The sequence below is a fragment of the Pygoscelis adeliae genome, unplaced genomic scaffold (assembly GCF_000699105.1).
Source record: "Pygoscelis adeliae isolate BGI_AS28 unplaced genomic scaffold, ASM69910v1 Scaffold3, whole genome shotgun sequence".
Classification (NCBI taxonomy): domain Eukaryota; kingdom Metazoa; phylum Chordata; class Aves; order Sphenisciformes; family Spheniscidae; genus Pygoscelis; species Pygoscelis adeliae.
The window spans coordinates 419,823-439,182 of record NW_008824446.1 but is presented as its reverse complement, the minus strand read 5'-3'; the positions used below and the strand labels follow the sequence as shown (position 1 = coordinate 439,182).

At 36.6% G+C, this 19,360-nt stretch overlaps 1 protein-coding gene across 1 annotated transcript in view; it reads left to right on the top strand.

The window, feature by feature from the left end:
* Positions 1-19,360, top strand: part of GPHN (gephyrin) — a 211,087-nt gene that overhangs the window by 152,115 nt on the left and 39,612 nt on the right. The window contains exons 10-13 of the mRNA XM_009321000.1: positions 3,475-3,517; positions 6,933-7,070; positions 13,546-13,638; positions 17,303-17,358. Coding sequence (XP_009319275.1) covers positions 3,475-3,517; positions 6,933-7,070; positions 13,546-13,638; positions 17,303-17,358 — 330 coding nt within the window. The remainder of the gene's footprint in view (positions 1-3,474; positions 3,518-6,932; positions 7,071-13,545; positions 13,639-17,302; positions 17,359-19,360) is intronic.

Genomic DNA, 19,360 nt, shown 5'->3' with positions numbered 1-19,360 from the left:
CATTCCAGCATGATGAAATTATATCTTAAAAAACATAAAATCCAGTTTGCTTAAAAAACAGAGTAATGTGAATTGAATGCTTTGGGTTTGGTTACATTCTGCCTGAACTACGCAGGGGAATGGTACTGGCTGGTAGCCCACTGTATCTTCTGCCAAGGTACACTGTGAGCCAAGAGGCTGTAGAATGGACAAACAATGAATCTATACTTTCCCTGTGAAAGCAGAAACAGCCATAGGTTGTTATTTCTGTAACTACCTGTGAATGAGAAGAATTATAGTAAATAATACTACTAATCACTCGCCCCAGTCAGTCGTGGTACTATATGCAATGTAATACGGATTCTTTACTTAGCAGTAGCTGTGAAAAAATACAGATTTTTCGTAAATGTCACAAATAACAAAGTAGTAAAACATACAAATAATGAATATGATAAAAGGCACTTAAAGCACATGACCCCATTTATACAAAGCTCCCTTGCTGCTAAAACTCTATGTGTTAGAAAACTGGTGGGTTTTATTCAAAATCATATTTTACTGCAGTTTTGTTTAAAAATCACATTTAGGGTATCAATGTGCAATTCATATTAAACAAACAGAAGTATTATGTACTAACTAATTTTGATGTCAGTTATGTTAAAACATGGTTTGTATTCTGCAGCTGTGAGCATAGGTTGGGAAATGACCAAGTCTAGCTGATCAAGCCTTTTATTTTATTATCATGGATTCCTCTTCCACAGCTGCTTTTAAAATTTGTGGGAAGCAAATTATTTCTCATACTGCATATGTTGCCCATCAGGTGAGTGATAATGTGAAAGCTGTAGGCTGGGTGTAAGAAATCAAAAAGTAAATTTAAAGTCCTCTGTGTGCACAGAATTAAAAAAATGACCTGTAAGAGGCTGCGTGTGAAGCCAGCTGTCTTTTGTTACCATTGTCATTTGGACACTGTAAGAGCAAAACTTTGTCAGCACGTTTTTTATATTAGAAGATTTGATCTGCAAATCTCAGCTGCTCTGTTCATTATAAATCTCTTGTTTTTGTCCATACACTAGCTCCACTATAGGTTGGAAGGGCTTAAAGATGAACTGAGGAGGAATAGAGGCTACAACTCGAGAGTAACTATTACTGCTCAAAGGAGCTGTTTTCCATTCGCAAACATTGCTTTGCGCTATGGGTTTGGGCTCCTTCTGTTCCTCCACTTTGTTGAAGACTCTCTCTTGACTTCCATTTTACTTCTCTAGCACTGTCTTTGTCCGCTAACATTTTTCCTCCTTCTCTAGTAGCTTTTATCTGTGTCCTTTGGATCACATATTTTACTTAGTTTGTTTTAGTAGATTGTTTCAAATGTTTGTGTTTTGTATTTTTGGTTTTTTGCCTTTTTCTTTAGGACTATGTTACCTCACTGAGTTTCATTCCACAGTTTGCTGAATCGCTTGGTTATTTTGCAGCAGGTCCATTCCTCGTTTTCTCTTTTCATATGGTTTTCAGTGAGAAATAAGAGAGCCTCTTCCATTTTAAACAGTAGTCTTACACACATAGGCCCATGTCTCCTTTTGCACACACCATCTTCTGCCTTGCCACGTCCATCCTGCTTCTCTCTCTCTCTCAATCTGTGCCTCTGTCTCTTTTGTGCTTTCTTTCCTACCATTATACCATCTTTTTGGTCCAGAATTGTCCTTTCATAAATTATAGGTAAATATTTACTTCTTCCAAAGAAAGTTCATGTCATGCCTTTGAAATCTGGTAAAACAACTCTGGGCCAAATTTGGACATCATTAATATTTTGTTTGCAGTTTTCTTGTATAGTATTTTTGGTGGGAAGGAGGGAGGGTTTGGGTTCTTTCGCTTTGTTTTTTTTAAACAACAGTTTTTTTCAGGGAAGGACACCATAACCCACTCTAAGTTGCAACATTACTTTCCATAAGTTATTCCATTACAATAAGTAGAATGTGTTGCGCTGTAGAATCCAATTTTTGTATGTGAATATACATTTGGGGCAAGCTGCTGTGGAACAGAAGAAAGAGGCTGGGGCACGTTTGGTTTCAGCCTTAAATGGTTGTTCTTTTCTGAAGACAGCTTTTTGGGGGTTGAGCGTGTACCATTCTTCATCAATTGTTAGATCATACATACTCATTTTCTAGGCAGTTTTTCTGTAACTGCAAATTGAAACTGTAGTCTGAAAGATAATCTGGATTCACTCCTTCGCTTTTTCAGCAGAGACAAATGTTCTGCAATGAAATTAAACCCTTCAGCGTCACCTGTGCTATTCCACTTCTTTCACCATGTGTACACGGTTTTACTTTATTAGTCCTCTCGTTGAAATTTAGCAATACATTTGTCAATAAAGTAAAAAAAGAGAAGGATTCCGTTCATACTCTCTCTAAGGTTTGTCTTCCTGTGAAGTTTACTTTAGCTGGGGTTTTGTCCACACAAAAAGCTTTTTATTCAAGTGTTACCAGTTCAGTCAGCTGACCTGCCAGAAAATAGACTGCTGTTCAAATTAGTTCATCTAAAAACTTGCAACTTCAGTGTTGTTATACAATGTGCTATCTTTCCAAACCTGAGAAGAATTAACAAGAGCTGATGCTTCAGTATAGATAAAGTTTAAACTGTGTTGTGTTTACAGGACGGATACTCTTCAAAAAACGATTCTTTTTTAAATCTGCATGGTAAACAGATGGAGCTCTAAATATCCAGTGTTACTAGAATATTAGACCAATGTGAATCCTCCAGTTTCCCTGGAGTCAGACAAATGTATCTGGAATAGCACAGTGGCAGCTAAGCATCTAGGACGAGGATATGTTGAGAAACCAGTTGTCATTCTCACTTTTTAAGGTAGAATTGCACTGAAAGTTCATACTGAACATAGCATTTCTTTTAACCAAACAGAAACAACTGAGTAAATTTATCTGGCTCCAACCAGGAGCTGTTTATACAATTGTGAGTTGCTTATACAATTGTGAAGAAGTCTTATTAAATATCTTCAGAATCAACACAATCTAAATTGAGTATTTTAAACTCTTTCTATAATACCTGAAAATATCAATAATAGAATTTTAAAGTAGGTCATGGTAATACAGTTATGTTAGTATTTTGTCTAATCATAAAACAGGACCTAGATTCAGAGTTACTGTAATTCCAATTGTATAAAAAAAATGTAGATTTTCTGTTTAAAACTGGAGCTTAACATGTAATTTTAACCATTGTGTTCTTTGATTTTACTCTCTTACTGTCCTTAGGCCATCTTGTTTCTTGCCGGGGGGAGGGGGGGGCGGGTGTCAAATTGCTTGTATCAGATTCTGACCATCAGCTACTACCTTTCTGCTTAAATATACTTATCTCATGTAGAGTATGTAAGAATGTTGCTGAAAATATGTATAGCCTCTGTCTTAGATCCCAGGAGCTTGCCCATTATATCTCTGTATTTTGCATTCTTCTTAACTTCTGTAGCTCATAGAGTCTGTGCTCTCTCTACAGGTCCAGTCTAGGTGCAGCAGCAAGGAGAACATCCTCAGAGCAAGTGAGTACTGAAACTTCATAGCTCTATTGAGAAACTAAGACTGCTCGGAAGACAGGAAATGATAGTCAGATGAGAAGAGAAGGATATAGTTGGGACATAAGTGGGTTTGCAGAAGTTGTTTAATAACTTAAGACAATGAAATTCGGTCCAAAGAGAAAATAGAAATTTAAATAGCTTGTAGTGTTCATGTATTAATGGATAGTTGCCTTTTAATTTTTTCTTCCAAGTTGTTCTTCTAATGACATGGAGGTCTCTGTTGTTTGTGGTGATGTATTGTTGTCAATTATCATGTGTGTGCAAGTTTTATGGGCAAAAAGAATCAACACTGAAAGACAATGAAAACGGAAATTCTCAAGTTGAATATATATGATTTTTATTTTCATACCTGAACATGACATTGAATGTTGGGTTACATAAAACCAAACCAAAAAAATGCAAAGGTTAAGAATTCAGATTTGATCCAAATGACCTGTTCTTTAATTTGCACAATTCCTTTCCTTTGTTTTATGAGAATCTTTCCTAGTCTAAAATTTGATCCACCATATGTGTGTGTGTGTATATATATATATATAACAACAGGAATAGGACGTTGTTTTGGTGATAAGAGAGAAGGCTGTCAGGAATTTTCTACCTTATGCAACCAATTGACTTAGCTGCTTCAAAGCTAGAGGATTATTTTGTCATACAAAATGCTGCTTAATGTAAGTAGTTATTTTCAGAGCCATCTGACATTTGACATTAGTGAAAGGTAACTTGGGAAAGTCTGAGGAGTTGTTTAATGTCATATGCTTGTAATTAATGAGTACCACTTAGTAATTTTAGGATTTAAAAAATCATTCTTTGTTTGTCTCTGGGTCTGTTTAAATGTATGATACCTCTAAAAGAAGAATTAGCATTTGTTTGTAGGAAGAAACAGGGAGAGAGAAGGGTTAGTAGTTACGCATGCATCTTCCTTTCTTCATTAAGGTTATTCATGCTAGTGTTAAACCTGAAGGGGCTCTATTTTTGAGTATGTATTTTCTTGGCTTCTCTTGCAGAAATAGTGGGTGTTACTTTTGGTGTTGGAGCAAAGTTGTCAGAGATTAGGAGATTTTGTCTATTTTCAAAAAAAAAACTGTGCTGAAGAACGCATTTCTCAGGAGATTTTAACAGAATCTTTGACAAGCAAATGATGTGTATTAGACACAGAGTTCCAAAGCTGTGTGTGTAACTCTGGGCACCATTCAAAGCATTCAAAGCCTCTGAATTCATTCATGATTTAAGGGTTAAAGAGGTGCAATGTTAATTTCTGAAGTAGCTAACAGTGAGTTATAGGTAGCAGTAAAACATAAACATTAAAGCACCTAGTGGCTGTAGCATAAAGGTTGTTTGCTGCCACACAATTCCCCCAGCTTTCACTGCTGTGACATATTTTTTCCTAGCATCTTCCTTCATTTGTTCTATTTCTTTTAAGAAAATAGTTTCTTAATTTATACAGTCAGGAAAAAGTTTTTAACATACATTGTATGGAATCTGCTGGACCTGCAGGAATTACGGTGCTGCTAAGCAGCATTTCTTTCTCTATGCAGAGAAAGGTATGGCAAGTTTGACTGTGTCTCACAAATGCTTTCCTTTCCTCTTCCTCGTTTTTATGAGGTTGCTAACAAAATACAGACATAATGAAAATCTAAGCTTGCTAGGGACACCCCTGTTGTTGAATCCAGGAATGCAGTTTTTCCACTAGTTACACTTTTATCTTACAATAGTTTAATTTGGATCATTTCTGCCTAGTTTGCTTATGAGAAAGTCATGTTTAAGAGTGTGAAAAGTCTTAACATAGTTAAAATGTATCTCATCAGCTGTTTCTCTCTTCCTCAGTATGCCAACTGCTATGTTAAAGAAAGGAATTAAGTCAGTTAGAAATTATTTGTTCTTGAGAAATTCGCAGTGCCTGCTTTTATCATGATGTTATCTTCTAAATACATACAAAGAGGTTGTTCAGATAATTTCTTCCAGAATCTTTCTTGGGACTGGAATTAGGTGGGCAGTTTTATTTGTCTCTACTTCTTCCTGTTAAAGATAGTTACTGTGTTAATGGTAAAAAAATAAACTAATGAACAATATCTCCCACATAGAGAGAAAGCATGCATCAGTGCTGAAATAAGTTTTATATATACAGATTGATTAAGCGACCTTCTCTTCTGAAAGGAAGAACTTAGATTGCATGATTGTTTTACTATTTTTGTAGTTATTTTTTAGTAGAAGACTGCACTTAAAGCAATAATCTAATTTTTTTCCAGAATGTGAAGGCATGTGCAGCAGCAAATGGGATAGTTAGGTAGCTACTGCAAAGCAAAGTCATGTCATTAAAAATGAGTTTCTATTATTTGTTAATGCTATCTCATTATAATATGTTGCTTTAGGAATATCATTACATATTACATATAGAACATCATCCACTTTGGATCTCATAGATACCTTCTTGTTCTAGGCAAATCCATTCCAGATATTTCTACAAATGTCATTTTCTTAACCTTTTGGTTTGTATCTGTTACTCTTGTTTATGTATTCCTGCAATAGTTCCCTCTCTTCAGTTGCTTATCTTCATTCTCAAAATCCTTCAAAGCTTGTTGTCCCCTTGTTTACTCTCTCAGTAAGTATCAAGAAATCGAACGTGCTGCTGGCTTCATTTTCAAATAACTTTTATCGTATTTTCTCCCAACCTGTCCCTCATACTTGGGAAAAGTAAGCTTCCTTTAATCTATCCTACTACCTTCACTCAAATTACGCATTTAAATGTCACTTCGCTATGGTGACTACAAAATCTTCACAATGGGTCAGATGCCCACTAGCTGGAAACACTGTCTGCTGTCCTGACTGTCCAGTGATTTCATGGTGCTTCCCTCTCTCCTCCTTTCAAACCTTTTGACTCCCATCTCGCTCTTGGATTGCAAACTCACTGGGACAGTGTCCATTTTTATGTTTTATCTGTGCACTGCACGTAGCATATTGAGATGTGTTTGTGGAGAACAGAATGAGGAGTGAATTGTCCTGAGTTCATAGTTCATAGAACTGAGTTAACCTCAGATTATCATCCTCAGTGTAAAATACTGCATCATCTTGAAGGGTTTCTGTTTCTGATTAACTGATCCTTTTATGCTCATCAAGACTTCTGGTATGTTTTTCATGACAAGTAAGGATATATACTTTTGTGAATGTTTTCAATTGTAAATTGCATTTTTTTAAAAATCTCTCTTTTGGTTGTAGTTGAATACAATGCCTTCCCAGTGTCTGACATAAATGCTCAATAGTGATAACTAAGTAATTTAGTTTACCCCAAAGTGCCAGATTAATTTCAGTAAAGTGGTTTTAATGAACATCACTGTGTACATCTACACATTGTAGCATACATAAACTTGGTGCTCTCTTTTTGCAGGTCACAGTGCTGTTGACATTACCAAGGTAGCAAGAAGACACCGCATGTCTCCATTCCCATTGACATCTATGGACAAGGCCTTCATCACAGTTCTGGAGATGACCCCAGTGCTTGGAACGGAAATCATCAATTACAGAGGTATTTTAAGTTGGATTCTTTGTGAGGATTAGGGTGGTTATTTCCTTATTCTACAACCTTCTTAAGCACTTGCTCTTTTATTAATGTTGTGAGGTGTCTGAGACAGTACCTTCTCCAGGAGAAACTGCTTTAGGAAATGCCAATAATAGGAGCTCAAGTCACCTTTCAAAGTCAGGAGAATGTTGATTGAGCTCAGTGCTGCTCCCTGAAGGAATCTGTAATGGAACTCTAATTAAATATATAAATGAATTTTCTTCTGGTCTGTGTTATATGCAACAAAGCTGAAACATAGAAACCACAGTTTGCCTCAGTGGTTGATTTAACACTGGACTTCTGTAGATGCCAAGTAGCTCCAAGTTGTACTGTGATCGTTCACTCTGTTCTCTTACTGTGGGAGATTCTCACTAAACCCCCTCTCCAATCTGAGATTAGTGATCAAAGCAAGGTGATTATTGATTCCAGGTCACTTTTTGCCATGTCTATATCTCTAACAGTTCGTCTCAGTCTGTTTTTCCAGATCCTACTTGGTCTACTAGTCATTCCAGAATTTGCCTCCTCTTCCCAGAAACGCAACATAATTCCCTTTCTATTCTACCACTACATTTGATTCTTTTCTGATACTTACTTGCATTTAATGTGTGATTTATTGAAACTTTATAATCAAGGGTAACTGTTTTATACAGTGAGGTTGTCTTAAAAGGCACCAAACAGCAGGCAAAATGTCAGACCTTGTGACTGTGTCTATACTTGTAAATAAATGGGGATAGGTAAAGCCATTTTCTGGCCTTAAAAGGAATTAGCAGGGCACCTCTCATGTTTATTCAGCTAAACTATCCTCCCTCCTGAAATAGTGTGTTCATAATGCCTATTAGGTGTCTCCCTTGCTTCTGCTTTCCCTTACACCAAGCCTGGGCATTCTCTGGGAGAGTGTTCTTGGCACAGAACAAAACCATGGCAGGAAGCATGCTGACAAGTAATCCTAAAGTAGGTAGGGAAGAGGAAACCTCCTCCAGGGATTCCTCCAGATTTTCCAAAGGTAAGGTGGTGAGTGAAGAGGTGGTGGAACCATGAGCCTCAAGAGCCAGAATGTTTAGGACATCGGTGGACTGCAGATAGCAGAGAGGTAAAAATAGTTTCTGAATGGGATATTCTGTCTTCTGGCTTGAAAGTTCAAAGTTTTCCTGCCCTTCACCAAATCTTTGTGCTGCCACAAACCTTTGAGATGTCTTCATATTGACATACTGATTTAGCGGACTGTATGTAGAATCACACCTGTGTGTTTAGTCAGTCCAAGTGGAGATCAGCACTCCCCTGTGCCTTGGTAGCAGGAAGCACGTCTCTGAGAAGATGCTGCACATCCTGCATTCAGAACAGTGCCAATACTGGATTAACAAGGAATATGCATATTACACCCTGCACTTCCATAATGGTGTGCAGATTAGAAGAAGGCATAAATGCCCGAGTATAGCTATTAGATCTTTTTGGATAGCTGTCAATTAAATGTCTTTGCTAAGACAGCCCTTTGTGGACAGTATGATGAGCAACAGTGTTAGGCACATTTAGTCCAAATAGATGCTATCTGTATGACACTGAACTCCTGAAATAAAGGATAAAAGTCTGGCATGTACCTCCCTGAAAAATAAGTACAGCATATGTTTATTTTGCTATATAAGGTAGTGTTAAGGTACTGTAGCATTATTATTCTTTTTTACATAAAAATAGTTTTGATTTTTTAAACCTCTAGTGCAAAACTAAGTGAAGAAATAAGTTCTTGAATTTGGGTTGTATTGATTATAGGGAAAAACAAGTATTAAGCTGTTATTTTTCCTTTTTTTGTCCTTGATTCTATAAATGTGTCTTATTCTCTTGTCCTTTTATCTTTATTACTATTTTTCTCCATCTCTCTATCTTTTACACTTCTGGATGAAAACTTACATACTGTTTCACAACACTTTTGTGTTGCTGTCGTTGTGTTTCTGGACAGAAGCTATATTTTCCCTAGAAGTTAATAAAATGTGGCTAAAAATATTCTTCTGGGTAGACAGAGAATAAGCATAATCCTCACATGCTACATATATGTTGATATATATAACAATAACATCACCATCTATTTATAGGTATACACCAGTCTCTGTGCAAACATATTTATATCAACAGTAGGTAGCAGCCTTTTCGTATATCTGATTTGTAAACTTCTTCATTAGAACTATGGTGAAATCAGACAAAATCACAGTATATATAATTTTCTGCTGCAACATGCTTTGGACAAGCTTTCACCATGTAATTTATTTTAATATTAAAAAACATTCAAAATATGGACTAAGTAACAGTTCTGTGTTAATACTGATAATGTTACCATACCAATAACAGAGTGATTCTATTCAGACTACATGCTCTTCAAAATGTCCTTACAGAGATAGAATGGAGGTAATTGGTCTTAGCTAGATGCTTATATTCTCTGTAGAGTTTTATATACTCTAATTCGTCAAAAAGGCAATTTGATTGTTTCTGGTTTTATTCCACTACATGGGAATATGCTGTCAAGGTAAGAGGTGGTGTTCTAGTATACTTTATAATATCTTAGTTGTTACTTCATTTTGCTCTTCCATATTACCTGATTACTGACATCAAGTTCAGGCTGATTCTAAGTCTGGAACGTATTGATTTTTATTCCTGGCACTGTTATTCTTTAAAAAATAATGTTCTGAATCTGCTGAGACACTTCAGTTATGACCGTTTTCTCTCCCACCCGAAATAAGAGTTAGGTACATGGTAAGATCATCAGCTGTAGAGATATATTCTTGGTTTAATATTCACATAATTGTACCAACAATGAAAATATTAACAAAGACATATTCCTTCATATTTTTGCACTGTAATACACTTATTTATATAAGTGTATACACTTATTTTAGCACTGTAAGATTTCCTAATACATAGTATGAAATTTCAGGATTGAGCCTTTAGGAGACATCCTAAAGGACACATCTGTGTCTGTGATACTGGAAATTCAATTCTCTTAATCTACAGATACAAATCTCAAGATAGAATCTCATTTTCAGAAGTTCTTAAGTGATCACCGTAGTGTTACACAGACAAATATATAGGAGTTTTTTTGTATAGGCATATGTATGTATATGTGTGTGTGTACATGCATGCACACATATATATGTTAATTTGCTAAAAAATGTTGATTTTGAAGAATACAATTAATTAAGAACCAGTTTTTCATTTAGTTATGTATTCATTTTTCAGTTAATATACCTGTAATTTCAGGAGATAATAAAAATGTAGTCCTGGAGATCTGAATCCTAACTGTATTCAGAAAAGCACTATTGTGCTGTGTTTGTTTTCTTTGTGGTTTTGTGTCTTGAATTAACACTGAGCTCCTGAAAATTATCTTTCAGGAGCACAATTTCTCTGTAAGGAAAGTGAAATGTTTAAAGTTCTAGGATGGCAATTTATTTCATTAACAAATTACCTAATTAATTTTGCCTGATTTATTTACACTACTAAACATATTACACACTATTCATCCTCATACATAAAGCTGCTGAATGTTACTCTGTACAAGTAGCCAGTACAGTCCTGACTTTATTCTTGATTAAGTCAAGGCATGCTGTAGTCTCTCAAATCTATTCTCTCCTAACATAAGGGGGAGGATGAGTAAAGTTATCTTTTGAAACATGACTTTCACATTGGTAAGTGTATTGCTCAGTGCCTGTATAGATCATTTAGCCTCTTCCATATTAAAAAAAAAAAAAATGGACAGTCTTAAAACATTTTACAGAAGTGCCATAAACCAAAGGCATCTGAAGCATATTTCCCACCTGCCATCATCAATATCTGGTATGAAGCCCCCAGTTAGCCTTTTATTCCAGCTAAATGCAGCTACCTGAACGTTGCTCCATGGGTACATAAGGTTAAGTTTTTAGACAGCAAGATAATGATTATTCTTCTGAAACTAAGAAGAGGCAGAAGTTTAATTGATACTAAAAGTACAAAGCAAAGGCAATCCACACTTCATGGGCTTAAGCCTCAGAACGGGGCAGTTTTTCTGATCTGGCCCAAGAGCCCTGTAACTTCTGTAGAGCTTGGACATTTTTTTCCAGTGCTTATTCATTTTGAACTAGCTGATTATTTTGATAGAACTGCCTTTTCATATCACACTGAAGTGCTACCAGGGCAATATTTACAAAATGGGAGCAAATCCATCTCCTTTAGTACAATACCTGTCTCACTGCTTTATCCCAGTACCAATACACTGCGAAATCAAAATTCTTCACAGAACAGCACCAGTTTCACCAGCTAAGCTTTAGAAAATACCCAAATTTTGAAAGTGAGTTTAATGTAGTTCTCCATTTTGTGTTAGAATCGGAAGGCTATGGGCATCACAAGGGACAGTTTGATGACATGAAAATATTTCATAACATCTTTTTTGAATTACAATTAATCAAAATAAGGTCAAAGAGTGTATTTCTAAAATAATTGCTCAAATAAAGGAGAGTACAGAGGTACTTCAGGTTGTCCTTTAGTTGCTGACTTGCTTCATTTTAAATGCCTAAGGCTTCAGCAAATAATTCTTACATTTTTCTCCCCTTAATGAAATTCATTCCCGCTACTGGCTGGCCATTTATTCCCTTCAAATATTGCATGGCAGAATGCCAGGAACATACTGTTCAACTTTGCTCTAATTGGTGTGATTTTGCATGCAGACAAGAAGTAAAAAGAAGACACAACATACCTGCTAAAATTAGAAGCATCACTTTTGTATGAGATTTTGTGCGTCTATGAACAGAGGGTGTTTTTACTAGGCCTTTGATAGCTGCCTTTTCTATGCTATAATTTAAATGTCTATGTCTGCATTCTTTTTTTCAGTGCAAGTGTACAAGCTTTCGTGAGCTTTCTAATAACTTCTATATTGTGTATCACAGACAGTGATACGCAGTGATGCACAGACGTATTAATAGCCATCACAAAGGTGCTTTTCTAGCTGCTTTAACAGGTTTTATCAGCATTTTCATGGCAACACCTATTTCAAAAATGCAACATAAATATTCACCTCAGGCTGCAAGTTGATACATATGGGTGTGGGCACAATGATGTTATAGTTATTATATTTATAATTAATTACTAACTAAATCCCTTTGTGTTAATAAGTAAAATATAATCTCCGTTATAATACCACTTCACTGGAGCTGAACATTTACAAATCAAGTAGGTGCACTTTTTAACAAAACCTATCCATTTAGTGTGCAATGTTAGGTCTTCTGCCTTGCCAGCAAATCCAGAACCACATCGATTTCCCTATCTGTAAAACAAGAAACACACTTTACGTATGTCTCTCTTTTTTGGTGTGTCTGAAAGATCATAATCTATAAAGTACATATCCATGCAAATTCTCCAGGTAGAAGTATTCATGCATCCTCTCATTCCTTCATACTTTCAGCTGGATATTGCCTTCTTGTGCCACAACACACTCCTAAGAGCGATGGCCTCTATTATGAGATGAGCTTCCCTTCTACTTAGACATACTGGAATCAAGCCAATCTCAGTAGTTCTGACCCGTATGCCCCTTCCTAGTCCATCTAATCACACATATAATAAATCTTCTTTCTCACTCTCCCACTGTACGAAGGCATAAGATACATATTTTCCACTCTGTTCCACATCATACTAAAAAAACCTCTTGCTGGCGCCGTAAAAGCAAGCAAGTAGTGCACACTTGACTGAGGATGAAGTAATTCATATCAGTCTCTACAGGGAGGCAGAGTCAAATTACAACTCATCAGTCATAGTTGCTATTTTTTTGAGTATGTTTGAAACAGCTATTAAAATATTTAGAACTATAACAGCGTAAATTTACATAAATAATCCTGACACTTATGTGCATTCACCCTCCATTAAGCAGAAATGCTCTCAGCAATTAGGCAAAGCTAATCTATTGCAAAACTTCTTTGTCAATTTATGGAAACTTGTCCATCATTACTGTTAATGTTGAGTCCTCTGGGCTCAATCCATCACCTCTCACCTTTTGCACATGGGATTTACTTTTGAAATGTTATTTTAAAAGCTTTTAAAAAAAGAACTTTTTTTTAAAAATTGAAATACAGGAAAGTATGTGTTTTTAAGAGATTTCAGGAGAAAAAGTCCTGAAGAAACAAATACTTTTTTTTTTCTGTCTGATCCTATATCAGAGCTATTACCTCTGGGTTTGGATACTTGGCATTCAGGTATACTGTCAACAATTTCATCATAACCAGGAACACAGACTGACTGAACAAATCTTTCATCAGTACTTTCAGACTCCAGTCTTTTTTCATTTATGTAGAGGCAGAAATCAAAAACCTGAGAGATCTGTTCATGTCACATACACACACATTTCATCCATCAGAGCACACTGCTGTTCACTTCTTTTCCCTTTCACTAGCTGTAATGATATGGAGCACGGTCTTTTCTCTTTTCTCTTTTCTAGATGGAATGGGCCGAGTCCTTGCTCAAGATGTATATGCAAAAGATAATCTACCACCATTTCCAGCATCAGTAAAAGACGGCTACGCTGTCAGAGGTAAACACTCACTTTGTAGACATGCAATATTGTGTCTGTAAAACCACTTTATAACATGGTAGTTCACCTGTTTTGGATCCAGCAATGGTTATTTTGGTTGAGATTTGATTCAGATCATTGCTGAAGTCACAGTTACGTAGAATGCAGCTATCTTGAAGGAAGATCGTAAAGTTGAATTCAGATCTTTTAAGTGGATACATATGTACATGAGCAAACGTACGTCCATGTGTGCTCATAGATATGCACCTGAGTTGCTAGTGAGTTTCTTGGAAATTCGGGAGAGTAACAGAACATCTGTTTCTGAATGACAGATTCTTCTTCTATTCCTCTGTTGTTGATTTAATCAGGAATTTCTTACATATCTGTTACTTTTTGGACTGTCACAGATCCAGCTTCCTATTTGTGAATTAGTTTATCATTGCATTAGAGAATTTTCAAAAATACGTATCAGAATGTACTCTTATGGAGGCACCTCAAAAGAAAAGCTCATTTTTACTTTGAAAATATTGCAGTTGCTGTATAAAAATAAAACGAGTAGTGTGACTTTACAGAGCAAGAAGTGAGTGGTTTCCCAGGAGACCTGAGTCCATCTTCTGCTTTGCCACTAGGTGCTGCATGATTTTGAGCAAGTTGCTTCTCTGTGCATCAGTTTTTCCCTTTGTAAAGTAAGACTGATGATGTCCACCTCAGATATCTATGGAGGAAATTAAAATATATATGATTGAACGTTATACTAGTAGTGATTTCATTGTGGTAGGGGTTGAATCATCGTAACACCATGTTGAAGTTTGGACACAATAGCCAACTTTCTTCTAGGGACATTAAAATATCTTTTTTGTTACTGGCAGCTGAAACAATGGAAAGCAACTGTCCGTGAAATAGACTGTCTGCAAATCCAGGCAATGGATGTAGTCCAATAGCTTCCCCATGGATTTGATATAAAAATAAAATTCCAGGTCTACAAGATGGGTTTGGCTGCAGCTGTCTGTCATCTATGTGTGTGAGAGACAGGCAGACCAAAATGACCAGTAATAGTGGCAAGGGAGCGCAGATATAACCAGAGAAATACAGGTAATATAACGCTGAGAAAAGCTGAGAGGGGGAGCTCTGAGTAGAATGCTGACTGACAAGGGCTTTGGGATCAAGCAAATGCTGTCTTGCAACTTGATTGCTACAAAGTAAGGGAAAGTACAAGCACAATCTCAGTAAATGAGAGATTGTACATCTCAGCAGAATGAGCGGAATGATCATGAACGCTGTCTTCAACAACTTCTGTCAGAACCAACACACAAGACCCTAATTTTGGTGGTGCATTCAAATAGAGTAACAGTAAGGTACTTGAATGCGTCAAGAGGAGGGCAACAAAGCTGGTGAAACGGCTGGAAGGAATGTCCTGTGAGGAGCAGCTAAGGACTTTGGGTTTGTCTAGCTTGGAGAAAAGGAGGCTGAGGGGCGACCCTGCTCTCTGCTGCAGCTTCCTGGGGAGGGGAAGTGGAGAGGGAGGTGCTGATCTCTTCTCCCAGGTATCCAGTGATAGGACACGTGGGAATGGTTCAAAGCTGCGCCAGGGGAGGTTTAGACTGGACATTAGGAAGCATTTCTTTACTGAGAGGGTGGTCAAGGACTGGAACAGGCTTGCTAGAGAGGTGGTCGATGCCCCATGCCTGTCAGTGTTTAAGAGGCATTTGGACAATGCCCTTAATAATTTGCTTTAACTTTTGGTCAGCCCTGAAGTGGTCACACAGTTGGACTAGATGATTGCTGTAGGTCCCTTCCAACGGAAATATTCTATTCTATTCTATTCTATTCTATTCTATTCTATTCTATTCTATTCTATTCTATTCTATTCTATTCTATTCTATTCTATTCTATTCTATTCTATTCTATTCTATTCTATTCTATTCTATTCTATTCTATTCTATTCTATTCTATTCTATTCTATTCTATTCTATTCTATTCTATTCTATTCTATTCTATTCTATTCTATTCTATTCTATTCTATTCTATTCTATTCTATTCTTCTTGTAGACCTGTTATCTCAGGACATGAGAAACAAAGCTTGTAGGCAGAAATAGTATTGACTACATTAACGGATATTTTTTACAAAAAAATAAAGGATTAGCTTTCAGTCACATAAACCTGTCTGCCCCAAAACCTTGTCCGCTTTTTTCAAGCTATATCAGTTGTACATCACCTATAAACTTTGTCTCCGTATCATTACTAATGGGGGAATGAAATCTGATTCAGTAGCATTTTATCAGGTTTAAAATAATTTAGCTATTAGGGAATTTTTTTCTCTTCTTTTGCTGGATCATCCCAGTGCATTTTTTTCAGTGAAGGTCTGACAACTGTATTCAGTAGTATTATATGCATTATTCAAAGATGAGTAGCTGAAAAGTCCTTTTCCACTTTCTTATTTTAGAGGTTGTTCTAAAGCTCATAGATTAGGCTGTTTGATAGGCTTTTAAAGTAAGTTGATCATTAGTCTTCAAACATGACTAAGTACCATAGATCATCATCTGCAGAGTTGCAGCTGATGTATGAGTACAAATGTAATAAATCATTATACAGACTGAATGGGCATCCTTCCTGAAAGCAGCTCTTCTCAAGATGACAAGGTTATCTAGCTGTATATTCAGGGCTTTTGAAATAAAGAAGAAGGTATTAAGATAAAGGTTGTCACTGATTAGGCTTCATCTCTGGGGAATCAACTTTTGACAGTTACAGATTTAAAATTAATAAAAAGACATCTTTAAATGTGATCGTATGAACCCAGTTTGCCTGAACATTCTTGACAGCATGCCTGCTGTGCTTGGGCAGGCAGAGTTGCTTATACATGCTTTACACCATAGTAGAGCCTGTAATACCACTAATGCAACTTGTTGAAAACCTTTGAGGCAGGCAGAAGCTTAAACTTCATTAGTAATGGTGCCTTTGTTGTCCCTGGAAAAATACAGATTTTGCTAAATTAGAAGTCCTGGAGACTTTCAGTTTGTTAAATCAATGTTGTCTGACTTTCAATTTTCAGAATGGCTTCAGTGAAAGGTATAAGGTAACTAGTTCAGTGCTACCTCCTAAAATTACAAAAAGGAACAGAACCCAGACTTCTAATGTAGCAGTCCAAGTTGCATTATCTTAGCCCTAGTGCTCTTCAGAAAATGCCAAACCTGTATGGTCTTCTACACAGTCTGTAACCACTTCCCTTGTCCACGTTTTCCTCCAAAGGCAGAGGTAGAATCTAGAAATGTCAATATTCCATCGTTGTCTAGAAAAAAGATACGTAATACACTTATAAAATATGTGATTCCCCTGTGTTAGTTTCACATGAAAGATATGCTCGCAGTGGACATTTTTATAAAAATAATCTCATGAACACTCTTAAATCTTTGTTATTAATGTAATTCCTCCTAACCTCCTTTTACTTGATCCCATGTTGCCCAGAAATTTTCAGTTAAAAATAGTGTAGAACCTGTAATTTTCAGAATAATAAACACAGCTTAAAAGGACTTAAAATGTGAAATGTTTGCAAAACTTCTATAACCTTTGTCATGCTGACACTGAAGAACTGAATCTTAGATCATGCTTTGGTTCTCCTCTCCTTAATTTCTAATGCCATCATTTGTTTTGGTTCAGCCTTTATCACTTGTATTGTCCATCTTAACAGCTGCTGATGGCCCTGGAGATCGATTCATCATAGGGGAATCCCAGGCTGGTGAGCAGGTGAGCACAATTTCTCTTCTTTTTTTTTTTTTAATGTATTTTTCTTTTGTAAGATATTGCTTTGTATTTTTACAAGCCTTGCTAATGCTCCAAAACTCAATATTCTTGGAGGTGGCATGAAGTAGGACACAGCTGTACCTCCTGCTATGTGCCTTGGGACATGATTTCAGAAAGTGAGGTCGTACGGTTACATAAGGAACTAACAAGGATATCCCAAAATACTTCAGAGCATTGTGCTGACGTGTCCGATAGGAGTACATACACTAATGTTCTGCCCTAGTACGATGTTAGAGGACATAAGGTTTCTAGCGGCGTTACAATTCATAAACAGAGAAAAGCAAGATTTAACCCCTTCTTGCTGACAGATTTTAAAAGGGACATCAGCCCAATAACTGTTTCCACAAGCTGCTTGCATATTTCACACTGATACCTGCAAAACAAAGTGTAAGAATTTTGTATGAAGCCTTTAAAGGTAGGTAATGATCAGAACAATCTTGGGGAAGCCTGGCAGCAGCCTAGTTTGCGGTATTGCTCCTTTTCTGTTTGTTAAATCAAAAGAGCGTTTGTGCACTTTAGCAGATACATGGATTGAGCTTAAGAGCAAGTCGGGGCAGCACCCATTCATGACCTGCTGTGCTGTATAAATATTCATGAATGGACACTATTTGGGATTTGTTCTCAAACTCAAGAGTACATTTGATAAAGTTCCTGTACTAATACCGGGGTGATAGGAAAAAAATCAGCTGCGTTCAACCACTTCTTTTATTCTGTCAATTTAATTGTACCTGCTACCTTCTTTTCAGGAGAGCATGGGTTAATCCAAAATGTTTCTCCAGCTATTTCAAGTGCCAGTTTATAATTCTGTGTATTGTATGTGAAATGATGCAGAAATGGAATAAGTAACAGGCAAAACAAAGGATTGATCAGTTTTAATGAGGATTTTACAGGGTGGCCATTTTGACTGCTAAACAAAAGAGTCTCGAATAAAATAGATGCGTTACAAAAGTTGTTTCAGGTTTTAGAAGTATTACCAGTTGCAGGATTGTTCCTTTTTTTTAAATGGAGTTGAACTGCCTCTAAATGTTTAATAGACATTTAATTTGGCTAATCATGATAGATACAGAGAACTATGAAAATAATTTTTGCTGTAGTTCCCATCCATCGTCATGAATTATACTTTGGTATAATAGACATCTTCTCAATATTGATGTTCGCGTGAACTTAGATTAATGAATCTGTTATACAAAATATGTAAAATTACTTTAAACACTAAAAAAAGTAAACTAATGAATTTCACCTACCTTGGATTTTTAGCCCTACTGTTTGCATTTTCAAGCATTAGTGCAGAATCCAAAAGACTGACAACTATTTCTACAACCCTTTTTATGGTCACTGTAAAATAGCAAGAACCAGCAGAGCAACCTGCTGAATTACCATTCCTATCATTATTCACCTGTCATCAATATTATCATTTTGCTAGTTAAAAAATATCACAGCCCAGTGGTGCTTAAAAACAGTACTGTTGAAGCTGTGTCTAATGGGGAGGACTGCCCACAGGTCTAAAGGGTTTCAGTGTCCTAATCAGTTTGGCAGGAAAGGATAAAAGGGCAAATGGGAGCTTGCTTCCTTCCTACAAAATTCAAGAGCTCACAAATGTCTCTCTGCAGGGACAGTCTGTCCTCCCACATTAATGGGAATGGGAAACCTCTCTGGCAAGGAACAAAAATTGGGTGGGAGGAGGCAGGCAGAGAGAATAATTCTGGAAATACCAGTGGCAAGTTAAAAAAATGAGGCCGTTTACCTCTGAATAATTGGTCAAAGTTTTCTTCTTGGGCCAACACATCTTCAGGTTCATCTCCTTCCCAATAAATTATTTATAGCCTTGGAAGACTCCTCAGTCTCATTTCACCCTTCAGTCACTCTCAGCAGCAACATTCTGCTTTTCATGTTACAGACCTATTAACAGAATGATTCACAGCAGGGAGTTCAAAATAGGTTTAGA